The 27,363-nt window shown below is 48.0% G+C and overlaps 2 protein-coding genes across 6 annotated transcripts in view; one reads left to right on the top strand and one right to left on the bottom strand.

Annotated features, from left to right (window-relative positions):
* The window catches only part of RBM10 (RNA binding motif protein 10), a 30,332-nt gene extending 6,467 nt beyond the window's left edge, over positions 1-23,865 (bottom strand). Inside the window, exons 1-13 of one of the 5 annotated variants that reach the window (XM_037821357.1) lie at positions 23,153-23,865; positions 21,198-21,337; positions 11,683-11,866; positions 9,857-10,156; positions 8,086-8,155; positions 6,099-6,172; positions 4,553-4,639; positions 2,284-2,344; positions 1,954-2,130; positions 1,411-1,571; positions 1,124-1,221; positions 942-1,029; positions 67-253 (exon numbers count right to left, since the gene is read on the bottom strand). In XM_037821357.1, coding sequence (XP_037677285.1) covers positions 67-253; positions 942-1,029; positions 1,124-1,221; positions 1,411-1,571; positions 1,954-2,130; positions 2,284-2,344; positions 4,553-4,639; positions 6,099-6,172; positions 8,086-8,155; positions 9,857-10,156; positions 11,683-11,866; positions 21,198-21,337; positions 23,153-23,242 — 1,717 coding nt within the window. In that variant the 5' untranslated portion in view covers positions 23,243-23,865. Of the gene's footprint in view, positions 1-66; positions 254-941; positions 1,030-1,123; positions 1,222-1,410; positions 1,572-1,953; positions 2,131-2,283; positions 2,345-4,552; positions 4,640-6,098; positions 6,173-8,085; positions 8,156-9,856; positions 10,157-11,682; positions 11,867-21,197; positions 21,340-23,152 lie in introns of all 5 variants that reach the window. The other 4 variants (XM_037821355.1, XM_037821354.1, XM_037821353.1 and 1 more) reach the window with 4 other exon arrangements.
* NDUFB11 (NADH:ubiquinone oxidoreductase subunit B11) lies at positions 23,766-26,329 on the top strand. The gene is made up of 3 exons (XM_037821358.1): positions 23,766-24,227; positions 25,798-25,928; positions 26,103-26,329. Exons 1-3 carry the CDS (start codon positions 24,021-24,023, stop codon positions 26,227-26,229), a joined length of 465 nt encoding a protein of 154 aa, XP_037677286.1. The 5' UTR covers positions 23,766-24,020; the 3' UTR covers positions 26,230-26,329.
* Positions 26,330-27,363: the final 1,034 nt, after the last annotated feature.

Here is a 27,363-nt window from a genome sequence, read left to right as displayed (position 1 = left end):
GTGGGGCCCAGGACCCTATGCCTGCCAGACCCCACCATGGGCTTGGGGGGATATGCTGGGGCTCACCTGCTCCGGCTGGGTCCCCTTTGGTTCCAGTGATGCCAGGGCCCTTGGTGCCCTTGAGGTAACCATGGGCATAGAGGGAGGACTCTGTGCCCTGGCTGCCGCCATAGCCCTCATCCTGTTGGTAGTAGCTGTAGTCGACCGGCGGCTCCTCGGGGGTGGCCCAGGCACCCTCCCCACCCTGGGAGGCCTGAGGGGCAGGTGGGAGGGGCTCATTAGAACAGGAGGGAGAGCGGGGAGCCTTCTAAGGAGCATCTGTCCCACAGGTGAGGCTAGGGCCTATCTACCTGACAGCAAACCATGCAGCCCTCAGACAAGTAAAACATGAGGGCTGCCCAGCAGAACAGGGCAGTGACAAAAACAAGACTGAAAAGAATGGTACCATGGCTGATACTGGTGTGTATGGTATGTGTGGCATGTATTTGGATGTTAGACCAGGGAAAATACCAACCTCCCACTTCCTTTTTGTTTCTTTTTTGTTTTGTTTTGTTTTTTGGCTCTTCCCCCAATTTTCTTTCAAACATCTGTAAATTTCTTTTTATTAAAGAAGGTATAACAAACCAGGGCAATAAGAAAAAAACAAACCACCAAATAGAATACAAAAACAGCCATGATGGTGCTGTAAATGAAAGCCTGGGAGGAGGTGACTAGGCAGGGAGCTATAGTTAGGACTGGAGTGGGAATGTACCAGGGAGGTCTAGAGCTGGGAGGAAGGCAGAGAGAGGGGTTCACAGGACTGGCATGGGCCCCCAAAGCCCATGCCAGCCACTGTTAAGAGGGTCTTGGGTCCACGGATAGCAAGTCAGCCCTTCTGTATGCAGAGAGTGTACAAGAGCCCAGGTATCAGGAGGCTGGAGGGCAGAAGGGAGTCTGAGTACCTGTGAGATGGCCCACTGGGCTGCAGCAATGGCAGTGCTGGCCACAGAGGCAGCGTTGATGCGACTGCCTTCATTGGAGGCCATGTCCCTGGAAAAGACATTAGAGACTGGGAGTGAGGTGGGAGGCCGCAAGCTGGAGATCAAGCCAGAAAGGGACATGGCGGGTGGTGGGTGGGGCTGACCTCTTAGAGCCCTTGGCGAACTCAACGTTGATGGTCTTGCCGTCGATGGTGAGTGGTGGGTGTAGGGCCTGCAGGATCTGCAGCAGCTGAGCTGCCTCCTGTTGGGAAGAAAGTGGGTAGGGGCAGAAGGGTCAGGCCCGGGGAGGCCCCCGGCTCCATTGCCCCTTTTCTAGGCTTGGGGCCGCGGTGGGGGCTGGGGTAAGGGTCTCTCCTCCCGGAGGGCCCTCCCGGCCACCCCGGGGGCCGGGACCCTGGCTGCCCGGCCCCCCCCCCTGTGCCGCCCTCACCACGATGGTGGAGAGCTGGATGAAGGCAAAGCCACGGTTCAGCTGGGTCTGCTTGTCCTTGATGACACGTACATTGGAGGAGGACAGCACCGCGTAGGGTGCCAGGGCCCCCAGAATGGAGTCCATGGTGCTATGCGGGTTCAGGTTGCGCAAAATGATAGCTGCGGGAAGGGGCCCAGCATTAGGGAACACCCCAGATATTCTATTCCAGTCCCACTCTTTGGTGGCTCTCTACTGTCCCTTCTCTGGTCTCCATGCCTTTGCACCTGCTGCTTCCTCTCACCTCTTCCTCCTGGATAAACTCTGCTTATCAGTTCAAGTCTTAGCTCAGTTGCTCATCTGCTGAGAACCTTCCCAACACACCCCCAAAGTCGGGTCAGGCAGTGCTCCTCCTTCTGCTCTCCCTATATCACATGCCTGTCCCCACACCAGGCAGAGACCTCTAAGAGGACTAAGTCCTGGTCACCACCATTTCCTTGGCCTTGGAGAACCCAGCCCAGACACCCTGGGGCACAGAGGAAGAGGAAGGAACAACAGACTCACTGTCGTTGGCATTCTCCGAGCTTGGCTCTGAGCCCTGTGACAGGGCTTGGGAGGCCAGGACTCCCTGGGCCTGGAAGGGCTGCGGCAAGGGGAGCAGACCCTGGCTTAGCTCCCGTCCGCCCAACGGCAGCGTCTGCTGATCCAGCCTTGTGCCGAGGGGCAGCTTCTGCTCTGCCTCTGTCAAGGGTGGTAGAGGACAGGCTGATGACAAAGGGGGAGGCTCCACGGCTGGTCACCCTCCTCTACATACCAACTCCTCAACCATGGCCCCTCACTCTTCTCCCACCCACCAATGTCCCAGGGAGTGGGGTGGAAGTAGGAGGGCCTCACCTGACTTGGGCACACCACATTTGAAGCACTTCTCGCGTCGTTTGAAGTTCTGAACTCCACACTGTGAGACACAGGCCAGGCCATGAGAGACAGCAGGGCTTTCCAGTGCCCCATCCGAACTTGGATCCAGAGATTCCCCCAGGGAACCCCACAATGCCCCAGAAGAGAAGGGGGGAGTGTCCCAGGGTCAGGGGTGGCAGGGAGCTCTGGGACTTTTGCTGTTATTCTTGGTCCTGTGAATCTTTCCTTTACATGGTCTCAAATTTGTCCTTAGTACCACCCCTCAATTTGGGAAACAACCTCCCCTCCCCCCAATCCCTTTAGTAGGTCTCTTCTTCCCAAAACTTGCTTCCCTGTTCAGAAACCTTCAACGTTTCTGTCCCTACAACATGGTAGCCTCTTTCCAAGCCCCCACCCCTCCTTTATCTCTAGGACTGGGTTAGATCCTGCTGCTCTCGAGATATTAGATAGTCCAGCCTCTGGAGACCCTCAGCTTCCACCACGTTTCTATCTCAGGTCCACAAGTAGGTTAATAAGCACTGATCCTGTGCCAGGCTCTGCCCCATATGCCAAGGAAATGGCCTCTGCCCTCATGGCCTAATAGCAGGGAGGCAAATGGAACATGTAAAGGAGCAGGTCAGTCTGTGTGGACTGTCTACCAACAGGGAGCTCAGGGAGGGGAACAGGTCAAGAGGGAGTGCAGCTCACTCAGCTGAGGATAGTCAGGGAGAGCTGCACAGAAGCAAGGATTTTGATCTGGGATGTCCAGAAGTTTATTTCTTTTTTCCCCCCGGGAAGGGACTCCCAGCTGAGGGAACAACAAATCTTCCTTAGCTGGTATAGGAGGGAAGCTGCGGCTGGAGAGGGAAGATGACGCCACATTATGGAGGATCTACATGCCTAAGCTCAGAGTTATGGGGGTTTTAAGCAGAGAAGGAGGGATGCAGTCAGCATTGGTTTTTAGGAATGTTACAGGTGAGAGGGCAGAAGAGGCAGGAAGCCAGCATACCAGAGAGGGGTCCGCGGCGATTGTCTGGGTGAGAGGGCGTGAGGATTGGCATGAGCAGCGGAAATGGCAAGGGGGGGAAGGTGGCATTTCTGTGATGGAAGCGACAGGACCTGGTGACCAACAGGATGCGGGGGATAAAGGAGGGGAAGGAGTCGAAGATAATTCCCTGGTTTCGAGGAGTATCTGAAAATATAGGAGGGATGGGGTTCTGCTATCACTTTGTCCCTACCTCTCCAGAGACACTGAACACCCACCCTCTGAGAGTACTTTTTTTTTTTTTTTTTAAACACAAATAGATGCCACTCCTCCTTACTAGGCAGAATCTTTCTTAGGGAGAGAGTAAGTGCCTCCACAAGCTCTGTCTTCCCCTTACAATTCAGGAGTGACAGATGGCTGCAGGAGGTGGGGTTGTAGACTCACAAGGTTGGCTCAGGGTTGGTTTTAAGGCTGGTACCCAGGAAGAGCCCCAAGGGAAGACCTAAGCCCACTGTAGCAGCCATGACCCCTGTGATCAAGTCACGGCTAAAGGCTCACCCACGGTTCCACATCTCTGAGTCTTAGCATCCTCATTTGTAATAGGGAGATAACTGTAAAACTTACACCCTTAAGGCCCTTCAGTCTCAGCTTTGATGTGACTTTGGCAGAGTGGCCTTCTAGGTTGGGTCACCTGATAAAGGCTCTCAGAATAGCCTGTGCTTTTCGTTCATAACAAGAGCTAACTAACCAGTACACAGTGTTAACTGTGGGCCAGGTATTGTTCTGTGTGCTCCCCACACATCAACATAATTTAATCCTCCCAACCACCTTTGGGGAGAAGTACCATTATTATTCCCATTTTTGAGACAGGTTAAGTGAGCCAAAGAGAGGTTACGTATCTTGACCAAAATAAAGGCAGGTCTGGGCTATTCTAATCTCAGCCAGTCTGGCTTCAAATTCCACATTCTACATACCACGTTATGCCTACACTGTCACTAACTGGTCATTTATATCAATATTTGTTTAAAGCCTACTGGGACTCCAGGCAAGACTGTGTTCCATACAGGTAGAGAACCTGGCACTGAGTGAAAGCTCAGTATGCATTTGTGGATAGTTTGACTGATGGATGGATGGATGGATGGATGGCAAGCAGGCAGGAACAGTAGCTACTCAAGCTGAGCCAGTCCTCAACCCCACACACCTCACAGGCCCTAGACAGAGAGATGTTGCTGGCATTGCTGTTGCGTCTCTATCCATGGCAACTTCTGCCCACTGCCCCTGTACCTTATTACACAGCCAGTCCTCATTGATCTTGGGCTTGGGGTCACTGTAGTGCATGGACACCTTCTGGCCCAGGATGTTGACGGAGTGCTGCAGGAAAAAGCAGACCACAGTGAGGCCCAGGCAGCAGTGCCCCACGCACCATTTCAGCACAGGAGAAGAGAGTGAGCAAGCCCTTCAGCTGGATGGATGAGGGACAGGGAACGGAGGGAGGTTGGAGAACGGACGGAGGGAAGAAGGAAGGGAAGGAGGGAGGGAAAGCGCCACAGCTCTCGGGCGCAGCTCTTTGCTGCTTTTCCAGGCACACACACGCACACATGTGAACACACACCACCAGGCACACAGTGTTCAACTAACCGACGCTTGCCGGACAGTGGGGGAAATCCCCTACTCGGCCCTGACATTGCCAGGCCACACCCAGGGCCAGCACTACACAGCCTACACTTGGGGACGAGAGGGGAGGGGGACAGAGAGAGAGAGAAAGAGTGCACGCGCGCTGGTGCTAGAGAAGGGGAAAAAGAAAGAGCCATATTTGAAAGACAGAAGTTCCTGCCATGAGGCTGTCTTCCCCCAGATGGCTAGGACTCGGGCCCAAAGCACTAGCCTAATCACCCTGCAGAGGTGGCCCCAGGGATTCCCCCAGGTCACCACATTTGCCCCATCCACCCTTTCCATCTCCGAGTCCCTTCCTCCCCTGAAACTTTTCTTCAGTGCCCTACACCAGTAATCTTGGCTGCGGGTAGATGGCCAGAGCAGATCCTTGGGTCTCTGAAGGCCCCAAAGCTGCTGGGTTGGGATCCTGTGCTGGGCTGGGGGAGTAGACTGCCTTCCTTCCTCAGCTCCTTGCTGAGAAGACATGGGCCTGCCTGAGGTGGTGACTCCTGTGGGTAGGTGGGTAAATATAGTGGGAAGGGTAGGAGCGACCGAAGGGAGTCCAGGACTGTGAATGAAATTATCACACTTGACTAGTGCTTTAGATCAACAGAGCAGTGCTGTCCTCTTGCATGGAAATCAAAGGGCTAAATGCACACGTGGGTAGAAAGCTAACAAAATGGGACTTGCTAGTTAGTATGCCAACAGCTAAGTTTCCCAGTGGCTGGATTTCCAGCAATGCCTGAGAGTGGAACCAAGTCCTGGCTCTGGCTAACCCCAGAGCAGGGCAGTCCCCCTGGGACACACCCCACCCAGGCCCTAGGCTAGACAGGACCCTCTCCCTGGAGAGTGGGAACCTAGGTGAAAGAACCCACTCTGGCAGCTTTTTCTCTGACAGCTCAGCCCAGAGAGGCAGAAGGGCAGAGCTAGTACCTGACAGGAGGAAGGGGCCAGTGGTGCGTGTGGGTTCTTGATGGGAAGCCCAGTGGGGTAGCGAGAGGTGGGAAGAGGAGATAGTGAGGGTCAGGAAGGGAGGGGGGGTGGAGAGAGGGGGCAGGGGGATGGGACACGGGGCCACAGGGCAGGGAACTGTGTCCATAAGAACCAGGCGATGGGGAGCGCTCGATTACAAAGTAGTATTTGTTTGGGGGAGGGGGTTCAAGTGCGGCAAAGCAACCTGATTGGCTTCCATCCATCGTGTAGCGTCCTGCAAGTGACTAAACTCGACGAAGGCGAAGCCCCGGCTCTGACCTGGAGACAGCATTCAGATACAGACGCAGTGGGTTAGTCAACAGCTTTGGACACACGGTGTTCCCGGGGGCGGGACCCGAGGGGAGAGGACCAGAGGGGCAGAGAGGGAAGGGGGAAGAGGAGAAAGGAAGAGAGAAAATCAATCAGAGAGAGAAAGACTAGGGAGGTGGAGAGGCAAGGTAGATGGCCAGGATAGGCAGGAAAGAAGGAAGGAGATTGAAAGGAAAACAGAGTGGGAGAGAGGCCGGGGTGTAGGGTAGGGAGAGATACACACGCACCAACTGGGAAGAGAGACAAAGAAATGGGGTTCAGGCAGACCTGCCTGGCCAGGCTAGGGTGACAGAGACAGAGCGAAGAAGCTGGGAGGGAAAGAGTATAAGTCGAAGTCTGTCTCCAGAGAAGGAATGAGACAGAAAAGTGGGCAGGCTGCTGGCTCTACATGAGCCAGAATAAACAGGCAGGGCCCAGCACAAGGCCAGGGGTGCCCAGGAGGGGCCCTGTAAAACAGGTGTGCTTAATCAAAGCAGCAAAAGGAAGAGCTGGGCTAGGCCACTCTGTGAGGCTAGGAAGGCTCCAGGCCCATCAGGACCTGGGGGGAGTTAGGGACACAACCTCATCTCAGCCTCACCACAGTGCACAGGAAGTGGACCTCACCAGGGAGCAGCCACAGGGCCAAGCTGGGGAGATTAAAGCCAGAAATAGTCCAGATCCTTCTAGACAGAGGGGCAATGGGGGCCAGGATTGGCCAGGAGGACCTTAGAGTAAGAACCAGTGGGTGCCTGGGAGAAGTGCCCAAGGCCATAGAGGGGGCTACAGAAGCTCCTTCTTGGGGAGAGAGAGACTGAGAATCTCTGTCAGCATGTGGTTTAGTTGGGGCAAAGAAGAGCGAGACCTACATGCTACCAAGAGAGACTCCAGGCCGGGCCAGGGTTGGCAAAGGGATTCAGGGCTTGAGGCCTCAGGAAAGTATCTCCTTTAGAGGTGGATACATGGAGAGGGCTTAGACATGGTGGGACTTAGGGGGAGCATGCTTGATCTCCAAAAGAATAACCGTTAGGATGCATAGGAGGAAAGAGTGGTATAACTGGAAAGAGAGGGAAGGATAGAGGGAGGGGGAGAGGGGGAGAGAGGAAGAGAAGGACACCAAGAGAGACTGAAATATATGGATGGATGTATAGATAGATGATAGACAGACAGACAGATAGATATGGAGGTGGGGAGAGGAGAGAGACTTAGAGATGGAGAGAGAGAAGCCCAGGCAGAGTGAGGCCCCACTTGCCTGCCTTGGGGAGCCTAGATCATAGGTCCTGCAGAGATAACTTCCCCCTCCCCAACTGCCACCCCACTAACCTCAGGCCAGCTCCAAGCAGCCCGCAACAGGGAGGGAGGGAACAGTCAAGGTCGGGAAGTCCTGAGTGCTAGGGATGCATCCCTGGACAAGCGCCATCCCCTGCCTCCCTTCCTGGGATACATGGGTGGGGCCATGTCAGAACTACTTTCTGGTCAGAGGTTGTTACCACAGAAATGAGGGGGAGAGGTAGGGGTCAGGAGGCAGGAGAAGAAAGGAGAGGGAAGAGAGTGTGTCTGGTAGGGGGAGGTTACCATCTCAGATACTCAAGAGTACCAAAGAGGAGGTTCCCGGGAGCCTGGCCCTGGCCCTGCCCCCAGGGAGCACTAGCTCAGCACTGCATCCCCATCCCCAACAGCCCCATGGAAGTGGCTGTCGGCCGGATCTGCGAGGAAAGCGGGAAAAGGGGGAGAGGAGGAAGAGAAGGTACCCCCCCCCCCAAGCTGCCCATTCCCAGCTGTGGCAGGAAGGGCAGGGAGGGTGAGGGAGAAGGCAGAGGCAAAAGGGAGATTTGAAGGCTGAGGCTGGCCAGCGGAAGGGGAGGACACTGGGAACAAAAGCTCACCTGAGGATTTGTTCCGCATCAGCCGGACCTCCCGTGCTTGGACCCCATGAGACTGCAGCTGGCCACGGATCTGCATAGGGAGATACAGAGCGGGGCAGGCTCAGCACAAGAGGGAGATATGAGGTCAGCTAGAAGCCTCCAGGACCCCAAGGGGTCATCAGTGATGTACTGTCTCCTCTCCTTCACTCAGGGCTTTTCCTTGAGCAACACCACCTCCATACCAGCACCCAGTCTCAGCTTTCAGCTCCGGACTTCAGAAAGTGATTCAAATGGAGAAAGGGGCACAGTGCAAGGGAAAGGACAATAGCATGGTGACCCCCCAGGGGCACAGAAAACAATATGAGAGAGCAAGCGGGCCAGCAACTTTATTTGGCAGGCAAATATGGTCTGACAATGTGCTTGGTGCAGCCACAAAACAAGGAAAGCTGGGGCACAATTCTTGACCTTCTCAAGGGGCTCACCCTCCTGCTTATATCAAGAGACCCATGATGCAAATATCAAACTGGGAAGGACTGGAATCTGAGTAAATGCCAGCCATGCACCCAAGACCACAGGAGTAGCAGTAAGGTAGGGCAGAAACAGAAAGGTGTGGTTTTGGGGTTTGGGAAAGCTTCCTGGATCAAACAGCCTGGAGGGAAGCTGCAGAGGCAATATAGGATTGGACCAGGTGAGAAAGGGTCTCTAGGCCAGTGGGGCCTCTTGAGGAGGACTATGAGCCTAGGCTGGACATTCTTGGGCAGGAGTCTTCATGCCTCTGGACCTGTTTCCTCATCAGGTTAAACAACAGAAAGGAGACTAATATTCCACAGAGCAGTCATGAGGATGAAAAGCAAAGATATATGGCAGAGCCTATCAAGACTCCAAATACTCAGGGAAGGCTCAGGAAACAGCAATAATGTGGACTCTGGGGTTCAGCTGCCCAGGTTCAGACCCAATCCTGCTCTGCCACTCATGGGCTATGGGACTTGGGACAAGTCACTTCACTGCCTGGGGGCTTGGTTTCCTCATCTGTAGGAGAGGGATACAAAGGGCATGTTCCCTGCAGGGCCACTGTGAGAATTAAATCAGCCCCCATATAGCCCACCATGTGGTAAAGCCTCAAAAAATGCCAGCAATCAGCTAATGCTGGACCCTGAATAGGGGCAAGTGGTCCAGCCTAGAAGCTCTCAATACACAGGTGGGATTTTCTCTAAGATGGGCAGCCGGCAGATTTGAGAGGAGAGCTCCTCAGAGTCCAGGGGAGGGAAGGGACCAGAATCAGGGAGGCTATCCAGTGGCCTTCACGGGATTTTTACATGGCTTGTTATGAGAAGTCTGTATGAGAAGGTAACAGGAGAAAAGAAAGATGAGAGAATCGTCGCAAAGGATCCCCTAGGGTTGCAGGAGCCCGGCATCACCTCTGCTGCCACCAACACCCAGCACTGGGCCTGGTATGTCTCCAGCCCATGATTGGCATATGCAGAATGGATGGATGACCAATGGAACGTGGAGGAGGAATGCTCTTCTTCCTCCTGTGCTCAAGATTGTCAGCCACCCACCACCACCACCCCTTGGCCAAGCCAGCCTATCCAACACTCCTCCCTTCCAGACCAGGAGAAAACAGGGCCTGCCCAGAGAGGACGGATCAGTGCTGGGGACAGGAGCCAGGTGGGGAGAGGGGATGAAAGGTATTGAGGTTGGGGATGAAAGGGTAGGGGAGAAGTTGAGGGCCCTGGAAGAGACCCAGCCTGGCCTCCTGCTCTGCCTGCCCAGGGCCACGGGGGACACGTACGTCATCCTCAGTGGCTGCCTGTGGCAGCATCCTCAGCATGACGATGTTACTGGCCTTCTCCTCCTCCTCCTCCTCCTCCTCCTCCTCCTCCTCCTCCTCCTCCTCCTCCTCCTCCTCCTCCTCCTCCTCCTCCTCCTCCTCCTCCTCCTCCTCCTCCTCCTCCTCCCCTTGCTCGGTCCGATAATCCTGGTCCCGATAGTCGCCGTCTCGGGGGAAGCCTGGCGGGCCGGTGGGGCTGTGCCTGTGCCGCCGCCGCCACCTACGCTGAGTCTCGGAGCCCGGGGAGGCCTCGTAGGAATCCTGGCCAACAGAACAAGATGAGAGACACCAGACGGGCAGTCAGTCTGGGGCGGGCCTAGGAGCTGGCCGCTGGCTCTCTGAGGCAGACAGGCTCTGAAAGCCAGGGCTGGGTGGGCTCCGGCTAAAGGCTCTGGGCTGCAACCCTTTTGGGGCTGAAAGTTCTCCAAGGGATGCTTTTGGGGACTGACTGTGGGAGATGGGGTGTGGGGAGAGGTTGGTGGCAGTATTGCCAAGGTGCGGGGGGAGGTTCTTTCTAATGGCAGGTCATCAGGCAGCTTATATGTCCTTGGGGACAAACACTTTGCGGTTTGGCAACTAGACCCTGCCATCCCTGTTCCACCCACCCTCCTCCCTTGCCAGCCAGCTAGCACATGCCCAATTGTTCCACAAATCACAGAAGGCCACATATATCCTGCAGTGCCTCAGCCTGGGCCCTGCAACCAAGCTGTAGGCATAGGAACAGCTTAAGATCTTGGCCAGAGCCAGCCAGGAGCCGGCAAAGGTATGAGGGCCACAGACACTGCCCCTTGGTGCCTGATCCTTAGTTCTGGCCAGTGCTCCATCACCACCAGTCTCCCTCAAAACAAGGAGTGGCTGCTGGGTTCTTGGTTGTTGCCCAATTCGTGCCTGGACTAATCAAGCCAGGCCTGGGTCCACACCCCTTTGGCCCTTGGAGAGGCCTGATAACTCAGTATCCTACTCTACTTTTCCTAAGGGTCTGCCCAGGGCCCATCCAGTGCCCCTGGAGACATCTAGGCACCACTTGACAGCTGCCACTGTGAAAGCCTGGCTGCCCTCAACCCCTGGTACATCCACCAAAGCTGGTGGTCCACCACAGAGGCCTTTGCACTCATACTATGCCAACCCTGCCTGGGGCTGGGGTTGCAAGGGTACTCTTCCTTCCCCCACTAGGCAGGAGAGTTGTCTGCCTGCTTGGACCAGGGCCCTGACTGCCTCTCAAACTGGGGCTCCCCTAAGGCAAGGCAAGGCTATTTCTTCCACTCAGATGGGGGGTCCCTGATTGTATCATGCCTCATCTCTCAGATTAGGAGTAACTACCCGACATGGAATTGGCCTGAGGTCTTCTCTTTTGTTGAGGCACTCTCTTACTACTGGGGAAGGCCACAGTTGGCCTCCCAGAACTGCTCTGCTTAGTGGGTAGCCTGTTCCCCCAGTTTTCCTCTCAATCCTAGATGCCGGGTCCCATGTAAGAGGCTCTTTAAATGGCCCAAGTTGGCTGGGAGCAGGCAGTACAGGGATCACAGTCAACCAGAGAATCAAACCGAAGAACAGGCAAGAAGGGAAAGAGGTAGTGGCCAGGAGCCCTCAGAAGTATAGAGCCAAGCATGTAGAAGTCAGGGAGACCCGACTCGGGAGAGGATCCCTCAGAGAAGGGAGTGGGAACAGACCCTTCATGTGAGGCAAAGCCACCCAGCACAGTCCAAAAGCATGGGAGCTGAGAGCTACCTATACACAGTGCTGCAGTAGGACACAGCAACCCTTCTGGAGCCTTCCCCAGGCCTCACCTCTGCACTCTGCTCTTCGGATGAGTCATCATAATCATGCTTGCCCTCCTGACTGCCATACTCGCGGGGATATGAACGGTAGTCCATATCCCGGTAGTCATGGTCTCGGCTGCGGTTTTCCCCACCATCGTCCTGTGAGCGGTCGGTGGCTCCATAGCGGCCAGTCCTGTCTCCACGACCACCTCTGGGGGAAGAAGAATGGGGAGGCATTAGAGGGCAGACCTTTCTGAAAGGAACAGCAAGGTGTATGGGGGATTTCTGGCCACTCCCTCTAGGCCCTTGGTCCCATGCCCAAACAGGGATTCCTAAATCCTTACCCCACGGGGTGAAGTGACTCCCATAGCTCTCTCAAATCCAATCCACTCCTCTCCCTCCACCCAACCCCCTCTGGTCAACACCTGTCTTCCTTCACTGGGACCTCAGTTGAAGCCTCCTGTTTAGTCTTCTCACCTCCACCCATTTATTCTTTACAACCCAAGCATGAGTGTGTTCTATAAGGTAAGGCAATCAAACCCAACCATATCACTCCCTTCAATGGCTCCTTCTTGTTCTCAACACAAAACACCAAAATGCTCACCAAGGCCCTAAAAGGCCTGCAGGATCCTGAGGGGTGAGGTCCCAGCCTACCTCTCTTCCTCTCTGCATCATTGTGTACTGTAACACCCTGCCCTTCGGTCTCACAGTCACCTTACTAGCAATGGAAGCTGTTTTGTAAAAATTTTTCCTACTGCAATAACTGTAAAATAATGATCTCAAAGTCGATTTAACGTGCATTTTCTTGGATGAGTTAAAGAAATAACAGATTGTGCATTCCATGAAACAAGGGAACCATACCCCTTTGGTTCACTACTACAGTCCCCAAAGCTGAACAAAGTGCCTGGTCCTCAGGAGGTGCTCAATAATTATTTTTTGGCTAAAATAATGATTAGAAATTCTTTTTTTAAAAGGTTAGAGCAAAATAGCAACACATCCCGAAGTAATTTGGGCAGAGAATAAAAATATATATTCGGGCCCCCCCTGAGGAGGTGAGAGAGGATGCGGAGGTGTTGGACTTCCTCACCTGAATTGTTGTTGATGTTCTCACTAACACTGGGGACTGACGGCTTGATATGCTGAGCTCTCTGTCTTGGGGCTTGCCCCTATGAAGCTTGTTACTGCAAAGGAGAGGCTAAACCTGCTTATAACTGTGCCTAAGAGTCTCCCCCTGAGTGCCTCTTTGTTGCTTAGATGTGGCTCTCTCTCTCTAGCTAAGCCAACTTGGTGGGTGAAATCACTGCCCTCCCCACTACATGGGACCTGACTCCCAGGGGTGTAAATCTCCCTGGCAACGCAGGATATGACTCCCGGGGATGAATCTGGACCCGGCATCATGGGGTTGAGAAATCTTCTTGACCAAAAGGGGACACGAAATGAAACAAAATAAAGCTTCAGTGGCTGAGAGATTTCAAATGGAATCGAGAGGTCACTCTGGTGGACATCCTTACATACTATATAGATAACACTTTTTAGGTTTTAATGTATTGGAATAGCTAGAAGTAAATACCTGAAACTACCAAATTCCAACCCAGTAGCCTTGACTCTTGAAGACGATTATGTAACAATCTAGATTACAAGGGGTGACAGCGTGATTGTGAAAACCTTGTGGATCACACTCCCTTTATCCAGTGTATGGATGGATGAGTAGAAAAATGGGGACAAAAACTAAATGAAAAATAGGGTGGGATGAGGGGGATGATTTGGGTATTCTTTTTTACTTTTATTTTTTATTCTTATTCTGATTCTTTCTGGTGTAAGGAAAAAGTTCAATAATAGATTGGGGTGATGAATGCACAACTATACGATGGTACTGTGAACAGTTGATGATTGTATGGTATGTAAATATATCTTAATAAAACTGAATTTTAAAAAAGCAGTCAATACATGTTCGTTTAAAAAAAAAGGAAAACAGAAAAAAATAGACATCACAGTATATTACTACTAGTAAGATTCCAATTCTGGTCAAGAATAACACTAGAATGCCCACTGCTGACACCATTATTTTAACATTATTCTAAAGACACTAGCTAAAGCAATTAAACAAGAGAATGAAGAAAAGAAATTAAAAGCTAGAGAGAAGGTGAATTTACCAAAATTTGTAGATGATATGAGGGTATGCGTGAATAAGCTAAGAGAACCAATTAAAAAATTGATTACAAAGAATAAGATACATCAGTAATGATGCTGGATACAAAATCAATATGCAGAAATAAATACCTTACCTATATTCAGATAACCACTGCTTAGAAAATAGAAGATCCCAAGTATATCTACATCAAAAACTTTAAATACCTACAAACCTACAAACTCTTATAATGGTACTTCAAAAATTATACCAGGATACATTTGAAACAGATCAAAGATTTAAATGGAAGAAACGAGACCACAGAAGTAGAAGAAAACACAGGATTATTTATAATCTTAAAATGGGGAAGGCCTATGATCACAAATCCAGAAAACAAAATTCTTAAACTTGATCATATAAAAATAAAACACTTATGCTTGGAAACAAACAAACAAAAATACAAAAACCATCATAAGGCAAGTCAGAAGACAAATAACAAACAAGGAAAAAATACTGGGAAAGGAAATGAACAAAATTCACAAGAAAGAAACAGGAATGATTTGTATTTGAGAACATGCAGTCTCACTCATAATGAAAAGATGAAAATTAAAACTATGCTGATAGACCATTTTTAAAATAAATTTATTTTGAAATAATCTTAGATTTACAAGGAAGTTCAAAGATAGTACAGAGAGCCTCCATATACCCTTCATCCAGTTTTCCCTAATGTTAACGTTAACCACAGTACATTCGTGAAAACTAAGAAATTAAGTAAACTACAAACTTTACTCGGATTTCATCAATTTTTCCACTAATGTCCTTTCTTTGTTCCAGGATCTAATCCAGGATACCACATTGCACTTAGTCATCATGTCCTCTTAAGTCTCTTCTGGCCTGTGAAAGATTTTCAGTCTTTCCATGTTGTTCATGACCTTGATAGTTTTGAAGAGTACTGATGAGGAATGTTGCAGAATGTCCCTCAATTTGGGTTTGTCTGATGTGTTCTCGTGATTGGGGTTATGGATTTTTTGAGAATACCATACAAGTGAGGTGTCCTCATCATATCAGGCAGTACATGATACAGCCCTGACTTATCACTGAAGTTAATCTTGACTATCTGGTTAAAGTGATGTCTGTCAGGTATCTCCACTGTAACATTTCTATTTTTCCCTTTCCATTCTATTCTTTGGAAGCCAGTCACTAAATCTGACCCACGCTCAAGGGAAGGGGAATTAAACTCCACCTGCTGGAGAAGGGGAGTATCTACATATACTATTTGGTATTCCTCTGAAAGGAAGATTTGTGATAGTTCATTTTTAATCCAACAGATCTGTAAAAGTCCAAATGTTTGACAACAGACTTCTTTGGCAAGGCTGTATAGGGAAAAAGGCACTCTCATATCGCTGGTGGGAGTGAAAATGGCACAACCCCTATGGAGGGGAACTATGGCAATGGCTGGCAAAACCAAAAATTTGTATACCTGTTGACCCCATTAATTCTGGGAATGTAACGCACAGATATCCTTGCTCAGGTACAGCACTGTTTATAACTTAGAAGAGTCAGGAAAATTCTGTTTAAAGGTAGAACAATTAAAACATGAATGGGTTTTGTCTTAAAAAAAATTAATGGACAGATCAGAGAAATGGAATAGAGCTCATACTACCCAAAAATACACATGGAAATTTAGTATAACCCATAGGCTGCACTTCAAATTAACAGGAGGAGAATGGATTAGTCAATAAATATGGTTGTGATAACTGTCCAACCCAGGGGTCAGCAAACTACAGCCAATGGGCCAAATCCAGGCGCCTTGAAGTATCACTGGATCACAGCCACACCTATTCATCTACATATTGTCTATAGCTGCTTTCAGTTGAGTAGATGCAATAGAGACTGTATGGTCCACAGTGCCAAATATTTACTACTTCGCCCTTTACAGAAAAAGTGTGTTGACACTTAAAGAAATCAAGTTGCTTACCAACCTCACTTCTTACATCAAATAAATTACAGATGGATCAAAAATTTAAATTCCAAAATAGAAAACAGAAAAATATTAGAAAGAAAACATAAGAAAATAATTTATCACTTCAAGAATGAGGACGGCCTTTCTAAACAAAAGACAAAAAAAAAAAAAAAAAGCAATAAATAGGGCTTTGTCAAAATTAAAAATACATGAAGTATAGAAAACCACCATAAACAAATATGTGATACAGCAAGTACAGTAAAATGTTAATGGTAGAATCTAGTGATGGGTATACAGGTGTTCATTGTAACATACTTTCAACTTTGCTGTATGTTTGAAATTTTTTCATAATAAAATATTGGAAAAATACCATAAATAAAGTTAAAAGATAAGTCACAAATGGGGAAAATACTTGCTATTCATTTTAAAGAAAAAGGCTAATTTTCTTAATATATATAAAGAGTTCTTAGAAGTTAATAAAGAAAAGATCAACAATCCAACAGAAAAACGGGCTAAGGACAAGATAAACAGTTCGAAGAAGAGGAAATACATGACTCAAAGTCATTCTTAATTAAAGAAATGCCAATTAAAATAAAATTTTCATGTAGAAGATTAGCAAAATCAAATAATTTGACTGTATACTGCATTGGCAAACATGTAGGAAAGAGGCCCTCTTGTGTGCACAACCCTTTTGGAGAGAAATTCAGCAACCGGCAATGTTGATATACAATGTAAACATACGTATCCTTTGACCTAGCAATTTCTCTTCTCGAGAACAATCCTAGAAATACACTCCAGTAACCGTAACAAAGATATTCACTGCTTACGGTAACAAAATACTGACAATGCCCTTGTGAACTTCCAGGTCCCTTTTCATTAAATTAAAATGTGATCGTACTCTTTCATAACCTTCTCTGAATGATAAACCATAAACATCTTTCTGTATCATTAGATATGTTCTGCCACACCATTTTAAATGGTTAACATTCTATTATTTGAACATGTCATTTTATCACTAGCTAACTAGTGACCCCTCCCAGGCATTTTGGGTTTCCAAAAAAATTTTCCATACATTTTTGTTGGTTTCCAAATTTTCATAATTCTTTGTCAGTTCATTTATTCATTCAACAAACATTAATATAACATTTACTATGTGTCAGGCACTGCTCTGGGTGCTGGAGATACCGCTGTGAACAAAACAAAGTCCCTGTCCTCATAAGCTCAGTTTCTACCCCAAATTGTTTCCTTATGATAAATTCCACTCTCAGTGGTATAAGTATTAAGATTTTTTTAAATTTATCAATGCTTTTCTTTTTAATGTTTGTTTACTGTATGTATCCCTGCTCAAGAACTGAGCAGATTCGAAAGAAAAATCAGATGAAATCCGAACTTTCTGACATTCAGGATCCAAAAAGACTGAGGTATCTAAGCTTGGGAAGGGAACAGATTTGGATAGTGAGAGATACTTTTAATTGGCTGCAGAGTACTTTGACTAAACACCTTCCACAGGCAGACTCCTTTTATAATACATTTCTAGGAAGCCAGACTGAATAACAGTACATGAGGACTTCCACAAAATGAGTATATTTCTGGAAAACAAAAAAAATACCAAAATTGGCACAAGAAACAGACAAAATGGTAATTAAAGATCCAGGCCCAGGTGCATGTAAAGGTGAGTTCTATTTAGCTTTCAAGGAACACATAATTCTTATACAAGTTGCTCCAATAAAGAGAAAAATAGCAACAGCTGCCCAGTTCTTGATATCAGGCTACCTTGATTCCAATGCCAGATAACTGAAAAGGAAAACTATAGGACCATTTTAATCATGAATACAGACGCAAATATCATAAATAATCCAATAGCTAAGCAAATCTAACAGTATTTTAAAAATATACATAACACTTAAATTTTAATTTTTCTGTCTAAAATTCATGAATAAACATTAGAAAAACACAAATTGAGAAACTCTACTAAATTGGTCTGCATGCTTAAAGAAAAGAAAGAAAGAAAGAAAGAAAAGAAAGACTGAAAACTTCCAGATTAAAGGAGATAAAAAATACAAAATAATTCAATGCAATGCATTATCTTGGATTGGATCCTGGATTGCGGAAAAACTGCTATAAAGAATATTATTGGGACAACTGATTATATTTGAATATGGCCTTCATACAAAATAAAAGTATTGTATCAATGTTAAATTTCCTGATATTGATCATTGTACTGTAGTTATGTAACAGAAAAATACCTGTTCTTTGTACATGCACATTGAAATGCTTACAGTTAAAAAGGTTTTGATATCTGCCACTAACTCAAATGATTCAGAAAAAAATGTAACGTGTATCATACGTGTGTGTGTGTGTATATAAAGAGTGACAAGGCAAAATGTTTACAATTAGTGATCCTGGGGAGAAGTTCTAAACGTACATAAATGCACAATGATCAAGTAAAATATATCTCAGGAATGCCAAGGATGTGATTTAATGCAATTTATGAAATTAATGGATAAAAGGAGAAAAAAAGCACATGACTATGAAATGCAATACCCATTTAAAATCAATTTAGCAAACTAGTAGAGAACTTTCTTGATATATTAAAGGCTACAATCTAAAAGCCTACAGCACATGTTACTCTTAATGGGAAAATTTTAGACCCATCCCTTTAAGATCAGGGACAAAATAAAGATGACTACTCTCTCCAGCCCCCAATATTCTTAGTAACAGAATTACTGGTGTTTAGCTAGGCAAATGGCTACCCAGAATTAAGGCCATGTGGCTAAGTTGTGGCTAATGGTAAATAAATAAAAACATCACATAAAACTTTCAAGAAGTGTTCTTAGAGGGAGAAGGCATACCCTTTTATTCCCCACTTCCTTCTTCCTGTTGCTAGAATAATATGTGCTAAGGATGGCCAAGCAGACTGACTGTTTATCTACAAATTTCCTTTATGTGAAAGAAAAATAAACTATCTGGTTGAAGCCATTATTCTTGGGGTTTTCTGTCACAACCAGCCAAAGTGAATCTTAATTTGTATACCTAGTATCACTGGCACTATTTAACATGGTACTAAAAAATACTGCCCAATGCTATCAATGAATAAAAAGGAGTAAGAAGTGACAGGATTGGTAGGATAGGGATAAAACTCAGTACTTACATACAACATGATCAACTATTTAAAATATCACCAGAATCAACAAGAAACTATTAGAAATAACAAGAGAGTACAGCAGGAATAAGATAGATAAATCAACCACTTTGCTCTACTCCCGCAAATACCAGCTTGGAAAATACAATAAAGTAAGATGTCAACAAAGACTACTGAAGTGCCTAGAAATAATTTTAACAAAGAATAAGCAAGACCTGTCTTTTCATTCAGATTTTTATGCCACCGAAACAAATTTTAAAATATTCTCTATATAAGTCTTGGATGAAATGACTACTTATAAAGATGACGATTCTCTCCAAATTCAATGCAATCTCAATTAAAATTCTTATTGCATGTTGAGGAACTTAATAAACTTTATATATAGAAGAATAAAGTTCCACAAATGGCTAAATCATCTGAAAAATAAGAGCAAAGAGGGAGCTATTAAGACATTCTATAAAGCCATAATAATAAAAATATTAAGATTTTGGCCCAAGAATAGGCAAACAGACCAATGGAACAAATTAGATCACTCAAGACAGATCCATGTACACAAGGGAACTTGAAAACTTGAATTGAGGTACCACAAATCAATAGAGAAAGAATGGACTGTTTTAGGAGATGGTACTGGAAAAAACTACTCACTCTATGGAAGAAAATAAAACAGAACCTACCTTATATTCAATAGTGGACTCTAGATGAATTGAAGACCTGAGTGTGAAAGGTAAAGCTACAGACTGAAAAGAATTTTGTGATCCAAGGTAAGAAAAGAGAACATTCTGAAAGCACAAATAATAAAGCAAAAAGTCATGAATTTTAGCACAAAATTAAGAACAGGTATCCCTTCTTGGGGGAATAGTTAAATAAAATGCAGTATGCACACCCTATGATATCCTTGGCAGCAATGAGAAGCAAACAGCATACATACGGCAATACAGACAGTTTTAAAAATACAGTGCTGAGTAATAGAATGTTCAGGAAACAGAATGAAGACTGTAGCACTATGCCATTTGTGTAAATTAAAAACACAAACATTCAAAACATCACTACATATTTTATCAACAGGACAGGGCAGTTGCCTACAGAGATAGGAAATGGGTATTAAGAAAGGAGAAAAAATATGGCAAATGGGGGCCTTGTGCTGACTTACGATGTAGACCTACCTTGAACTGGAAAGTATGACTAACTCAAACCTCTACACTCAGGGTCCTTTAAAAGCCAAAAAGAGGCAATAGCTTTAATTGGTAAGGTCTGAATCAAGTATGTCACCTACTCAAACTCAGAAACTGCCACAGAGCACTTCCAGTGAATACTGTCCAAAATCAAATGCCTTTTAAGAAGGTCAAGACTGAAAAACACTGGATGATTACCACATCTCAAATTCGGGTTCATGTCTCATAAAACAAAGTATTGTAATTCTACATTTTTAAAAATGTGGTAGTGAAAAAAAGTCTAAGACATTAAAAATTACTTTTCTCCCTAAGTTTTTATAAAACTACTCACTTAATAAAGGCTTTCTGAGAGACTTAGATCCCTTCTTTCCGATGCAATCTTAAAATGTCATGGATACATCACCTGCATCACAACCACCTGGGGTGATCCACCAGGATGGTGAGCGGATAGCCCAGGATCTCTGTATTTTACCAAGTGACCCAACTATTTCTTGCGCATACCAGAGTTTAAAAACAACTATTATGAGAGAGTCCATTCCAAGACAAGTATCACATCAACTTCAGCCCACCCCATCCCTGGAGAGTCCCACTATTTGACCTGGCCTTTTCCATACTTGACCTGGGCAAATTCCTGACCCTTATCCACATCCCAAACCTCTCTCCTGATCCACAGGCACTTACAACCCAATACTCATCTGACCCCAACCTCTGCCTCTCCTCCTGCAGCAGCTGTCCTCACCTTACTAAACATCACCACAGACCTATCCAGGTTACCCAAGCTGGAAACCTGGGCATCAGCCTTGATTCCTCACTTTCTCTTGATCCCCTCCCACCCTCACATCCAACCATGGCACCCATTGTGTTTACTGTAATCACCTGCAAACTGTGCAGTCTCCCTTGTGAGACCCTGAGTAACAAAGGGCTGAAACCTTATCTGTCTCATTCACTGTTGCATTCTCAGAGCCTAGCACAGGTCCTGGCTCACAACAGGTGCCAAATAAATGGGTGCTGAAAAGAAATCAATCATCTGCTATACTGTTTCCTCTGCCTGGGAGGCCCTTCCTAGCAGCTTCCTGGATCAATTCTCACTTGGGGACAAGCTGAGCTGCTTGGTAGGAGTGGAGGAGGATAACTTACCGTCTTTCATACTCCATATCCTGATAGGGCCTGCGGGGGCTGCTGGGGCCCCTCCTTAGCCGCTGGCTCCGTTTCACTTCCCAGCCACCCCCGCTGTTACCACCATGATCTGCCAGCCTGGGTGATTCCTCCTGCAGGGACTCTAGGGAGAACGGAGGGAAGAAAGGGGTCAAGGCAGTTGGGGCAGAGGTCTCCTTGAGAAGCTCTGGTTGTCCAGATTTTCTGCCATCCTTTAGCCCCAGGACATTGTTTTCTAACTCAGAACAGAGAGGGAACACAAGCCCTGCTTGACCTGCTTCTTCCTTTCTCCACAAACATGTGGCTAGAGCCCGCTCCCTAGAAATAGCAAGGCCGTCACTAGATAGGAGAGCATCTTACAGGGAGATCCGAAACACTCCCAGGGGGCATGGACTTTGGAAACTGAAGTGGTAGTGACGCCACCCACCCATCCGGTGATGAGGGATTTGCCACCTGAGACTTGTAGAGAAGCTGCTGCCCCAGGGGAGCTCTTGGTGCTGAATGACCTGCCCCGAGATTAGGCACATTAGGTACAGCGGTAAGACTTCACAACAATGGGAGTCTCAGGCATCCACCAGGCTCCTTCCTGGGCCCCCAGGTGCCATTTCATCCTCCTGACACGATTTTGGCTGCCCCCTACAAGGGGGCAGGAAGGAAACCATACAACATTCTTGGGGGAAGAAGGGGGTGAGAGGCTAACTTGGCAACGAGATAGCTGCTGCCTCCCGGGGCTCCTGCCAGCTCAGCCTTGGCTCTCACAGGGCAATTGGCTCAACCTAAAGCCCTGCCTCTTATACTCACCCAAGGTGGCTCTCTCCCCAGGGCTTCAGCCCAAGTTTTCTCAGAGGCAACAGGGGCCCTTTCAGAGGCTGTTTCAAACCACTGTGCTATTTGGCTAGGATGGAGGAGCAGTCACCTCACTCAACCCTCAGGGTTGCCGAGCCATGTGACCCAGACAAGGATCATGATATATTCTGAATCTTCAGCCCCACCCTGTGAACAGGAATCTGGGAAAAGCCTATGAGTTACAGTACCTGCTCAGCACTAGGCTGTCACCACACCTTTCCCTCATGCACACACACACACACACACCAATTTGCTCTTCCTCCTCAAGCCACAGGGAACCCGAGTTACATCTCCCCCGATTGGTAAGGATCAGAATCAACCAGGGGTCCATTTGGATGAGAGCCAGTTACAAAACCCTCAACAGGTTCTGGCAGAGGAGCCAAAGTCACACACTGGTATCCACAACAGATAGAGACCAAAGTTACAGATAAGAGCCCTAAATAACTACCGGCCAAAATCTGAGATAGAGACCCACAATAAGTAAGGGCCATAATCACACACTGAGCTCCTTTTCAATGGATAAGCGTTAGAGTAGCAGATAGAAACCTCCCAAAAGAAGGGGCAATAAGCCATGCATACGCTCCCTGCACTCTGTAAGTGGATTAGGGCCCAGTTAAGACAGCCCCCCATGGATAAGGACCAGAGTTCCAAACATACCCCAGGGATAAAGACCTGAGTCGTACAGACTATCAGGCCCCGCCCGCCCACGAATAAGGACCAGGGCCACAAAAAACACTTCCCCATTGGGTAGATAGGTACCAAAGTCACATAGACCAAGTAGACAGCACATCTCCTCCCCTGTGGATAAAAACCAAAGTCGCAGACACCCCGCCTCTCCATGGACAAAGTCCAGCGTCACTGACACAGTAAGCCACAGTAACACACTCCCATCCGTCCCTCCCTTCCCCCACTTCGCGTGCACCCATCCCGTGGTCCCAATCGCGCACGCGCCTCTGCTCTCAAACGGAAAAAAAAATAAAAAAAATAAAAAGATACCCTCTCCGGGGCTCAGAGTGTGAGCGCATCCCTCCATTGAGCGCGCGCCCCCAAGTCCCTGGCCCACAGTCTGCCCTTGCGCCTCCTCTGTGCACCCTGTTTCCCAGCCCCTTATCTCCGCCCCCACAACCAGCATCGATGCTCACCTTCTCGGTCCGGGCTGTCAAGGGAGGGCTCCCAGACATCACCTCGGCCTGCCGCCACCGCCTCCAACTCTCCCAGCTCAGCCGGAGATAGTCAGCGTAACCACCAAGTCCGTGGCTAGAGACAGAAGGGAGGAGGAAAGGAGGGGAGGGGAGGAGCGCCAGGTGCGCTACCCTCCCCGGGAAGCCCACTGCCACCTACTCCCAACCGGCCTCAAACGGCAACACAAAATGGCGACGACGAGAAGGGAGCCGGTGCTTCGACCACCATCCACCTACTAAGGGAGCGCGATCCAGCGGGCCTCGTCTATTGGTCGCCGCCCGCAGTCGACCAGCCCTGGCCTCCTCTGATTGGCAAGCGAATGCCACCTCCCCACTCCCCGAGCGAACGCCCGCAAGTCGAGAAAAAGAGTGGCCATTGGTCAATCCGGCGAGGCCCGCTTTTTAGAAGCTTGGCTTCCTTTGAAGATGAAAGACAAACGGAAGCTCCGCCCCCTTTCCCAAAGGGCAAGGAAAATCTCCGTGCGATTGGCTGGAAACCGTATCCACCCAAATGTCACCGCTTTCTTCCCATCAAGGAAGCGAGCAGATCTGTCAATAAGAAACTTCTCAGCCTGACCGAGAAGATAAGAGAACGGTTGCTCCCACCAGGACATGACAGAGAGAAGGAAAGCGCCCCGCCTCATCTGAAAAGAAAATCAGACCTCGGACTTATTTACTTTGGCGGGGGCGGAGCGACAATTATTGCGCACTCGCGAACTGCAGCTGCGCGGAATCACATTTCCGTTCCCGCCCCTAAGACGCTGCGGAGCAATCTGTCATGGCGGCCGGGCCGCTAAGTTTGTGTGCTCGCCGCCTTTTGGCGGCAGCTGCCACCCAGGGGCTTCCGGCTGCCCGTGTCCGTTGGGAATCGGGCTCCTCCAGGGCTGTAGTCGCCCCGCCTACCATGGCGGAGAAGCGGACTCGGGAACCGACCATACGCTGGCAGGAGGACCCGGATCCCGAGGACGAAAACCTCTACGAGAAGGTGAGAGGGAGGGGGAACGGGACGTCAAAAGGGTCAATCGGCAACAGGCGGACGGGGCGTAGTAGAGGACGTTCTTAGTTGGCTGACGGTTGCGCAGCTGGAGAAATCCTCGATTATTTGGGAATTTTGCCTAGCTTGTTTACCTCCTTGGTCTGCTGAGATCCTTGGTCTAGGGCCAGTTGCGGGATTGGCATTATTTTGCATACAGAAATCAAATCTGAAGGGGGCAGTGCTCAAAACACGTTGGAAACAATATAGTCTGAACAGCAATTAAACACCGATATGGCGCTTATTCTGCCATGCAGTGTTCTAAGAACATTATATACATCTAATCCTTAAAACAATAGTGTTTTGAGATAGACGCTATTATATACCCATTTTACAGATGCGAGAACAAGCACAGAAATGTTAGGTGGCTTGCCTAAGCTAACGTAACTGAATACATGGTGGAATTAGGTATTTGAACTTAGGTCTACTAAGTCTGCTGTGCTGTATTAATAGCAGAGACACTGACGCCAATGGCCGGGGTTTGAATTCAGACACTGACAGTTACTCACCTGTGTGATCTTGTGCAAGTAGCTGAACCCCTTGTGCCTCAGTTTCTTTGTAAAATGGGGAAGTAATAGGATACTGTCTAAAAAGTAAAATACTACACCTACCTCATTCAACTAAATGAGTCAAAATGCTCAGAACAGCAGCTTGCACTTAGTAAGTACTCAGTTAGCTTTAGAAGGTGTTTATTATTATTGCCACTTTCTACCTGTTGGGATAGTGTGAGATTTGCATGTGTGGAAAGACCTGGCATATAATAGGTACCTCATCACAGTTAACTTCTGGTTTAGAGGCTTAGATGTACAAGATACCTATTCACTTATTTGTTCATTTTATAAATATGTATTGAGGGTTCTGCTGTAGGCCAGGCACAGTTCTGGGCACTAGGGATACAGCAGTGCAGAACTCAGACAAAGCCCTTGCTTTCATAGAGCTTACGTGATAGTGGGGAAGACAAAAAATAAGCATGTAAACTATTAGAAGACAATAATATAGAGTATTGTAATAGATAATACGATAACATGATAAGAGGATCTGGGGGGACATTACTTTGGTAAATAATATAATTTCAAATAATGATAAATGCTGGAAAGAAAGTTAAGCAGGATAAGGGGATAGAGAGTTACATGGGGGTTGAAGATTGCTTTATTGGGTTGAACCATAGAAAATTGACAGTGTTCAACCATTTTTTACCTATAAAAATGGCAATTTCTTGTGGTTCAAGTTAATAGATAAGGTGACTAGGGAACACCTAAAGGAAGTGAAGATTGAGCCAAAACCTGGAATGAGGAGGAGCCAGCCATGACTAAATTTGGGAGAAAAGCAGAGGGTACAACAAGTGCAAAAGGCCCCATGGTGGTAAGGAGCTTGACATGTCCTAAAAATAGAAAGAGAGGAATTCAGTCAGGGAGAGGATATTGGTCCGAGGTGGGACTGGAGACCAGGTTATGAAGGGCCAGCATAAGGCTTCATGGAGATGCAGAAAGCTCTCATTGACACCTCCTTTATCTTACCACAGAACCCGGACTCCCACGGTTATGACAAGGACCCTGTTGTGGACCTCTGGAACATGCGGGTCGTCTTCTTCTTTGGCTTTTCCATCGTCCTCGTCCTTGGCAGCACCTTTGTGGCTTACCTGCCTGACTACAGGTGCATGGGATGTCTGAGAGAGTGGGATGGGTAGGGGAGCAGAGACAGGGGTGGAGGTTGAAGGGGACCCCATCAGGAATCCTGTCCCTGTGCTGTTGGGGAAAGGGGACTGAGATGGGGGATAGGTGTTTGGTGAGGCTCCCTCACGTCTGCTCCTGCTGCTGCCATCTCCAGGATGCGGGAGTGGACCCGCCGGGAAGCAGAGAGGCTTGTGAAGTACCGAGAAGCTAATGGCCTCCCCATCATGGACTCCAACTGCTTCGACCCCAGCAAGATCCAGCTGCCTGAGGAGGAGGAGTAACCAGTTGCTGAGTGGGGCTCAGGAAGTGCCTCCCTCTCCACCCCTCACCTACCATCCTTCCCTCTCTTCTTAGAGCACCTAATTAAAGGGGTTGAAAGTCTGACTGGCTACCATTGATTTTGTTGCGGGAGGGGGGCTTGGTATCACAAACCTTAAAAGGGCCACTGAAGCCTTTTTTGGTTGTTCTGGCTATTTATTGCATGTAACAACCACCCTAAAACTTGGTGGCTTAAAACAACAATTTATTATTCTCTCTCATGGATTTGTGGATTGGTAGGGCTCAGCTAGGTGGTTCTTCCTTGGAGTCTCTCAGGTGGCTGGGGCTGGAGCTATCTGAAGACTCAACTGGGCCAAATGTCCAAGACTCCTTCAGTCACATGACTGGCACTTTAGTCTTCTTCCATGTGGCCTCCCTTTCCAGCAGAAGAGCCTGGGCTTCTTACATGGTGGCTCAGGGCTCCCCTGGATGAGGGAGTAGCATACAGGAAGAAATGGATAGCAATCATCTTTAGAGACAAGCTACCACACAGGGACCTCCTCAGTTTGAAGAGGGGCTGGGGAGACCTGGCATTGAGGGTGGTAAGCAGAGCAGGGCTTTTCTATTGCTGAGCATGGGTGTTTGTCTCCCTCCCTGCCTTCTCTGTTTTTCTTTAGGCTTTGGAGTTTCTTCCTCTGTCTTGGTGAGTCTGGATGCCCCTATCTGGGTGGTCTCTAATTCGAGATACACATCCGTGTGTGTGTGTGTCTCCCCCCCCTTCTTGTTCTCTCTGTCTCTTTCTCTCAAGCAGGAAGTCTCTTTTCTTTCCCCCTCACTTAATTTCTCTCTGGGAATAAGCTGTTTTGCATCAAGGGCTTGTTCTCTCAGACTCTGTCCCTGGATCTGGCAGATGGAGTAGGGCACTTTCTCCAGTTCTGGCTGTTTCTTTCCAGGGAGTTTCTTTTAATACTCCTCTTGTTAAGTCTGGATGTCTGGACTCCCCTTCATATTCCTGGCACCTCTGCCCTCTCCCTGGTGGCCCCCCCTTCCACGGCTCATGCATTCAAATTCATGTATTACATACTCATGTGCTTGTCCCTGCTTTGGGCTTCAGAGAATGTAGGTGCTCCCAGTCACTGGCAAATTTTGACCCCGAA

Source organism: Choloepus didactylus, chromosome X (genome assembly GCF_015220235.1).
Source record: "Choloepus didactylus isolate mChoDid1 chromosome X, mChoDid1.pri, whole genome shotgun sequence".
NCBI lineage: Eukaryota > Metazoa > Chordata > Mammalia > Pilosa > Megalonychidae > Choloepus > Choloepus didactylus.
Note: the sequence above shows the minus strand (reverse complement) of the source record. Positions and strands in the feature narration are given on the sequence as shown.

What these genes read in the sequence shown, in the direction of transcription:
- NDUFB11 (XM_037821358.1), top strand. Translation starts at nt 24,021, where the DNA reads ATGGCGGCCGGGCCGCTAAGTTTGTGTGCTCGCCGCCTTTTGGCGGCA. An exon ending in ACGAAAACCTCTACGAGAAG is followed by an intron (nt 24,228 to 25,797) that starts GTGAGAGGGAGG and finishes ATCTTACCACAG; the next exon opens with AACCCGGACTCCCACGGTTA. An exon ending in GCTTACCTGCCTGACTACAG is followed by an intron (nt 25,929 to 26,102) that starts GTGCATGGGATG and finishes TGCCATCTCCAG; the next exon opens with GATGCGGGAGTGGACCCGCC.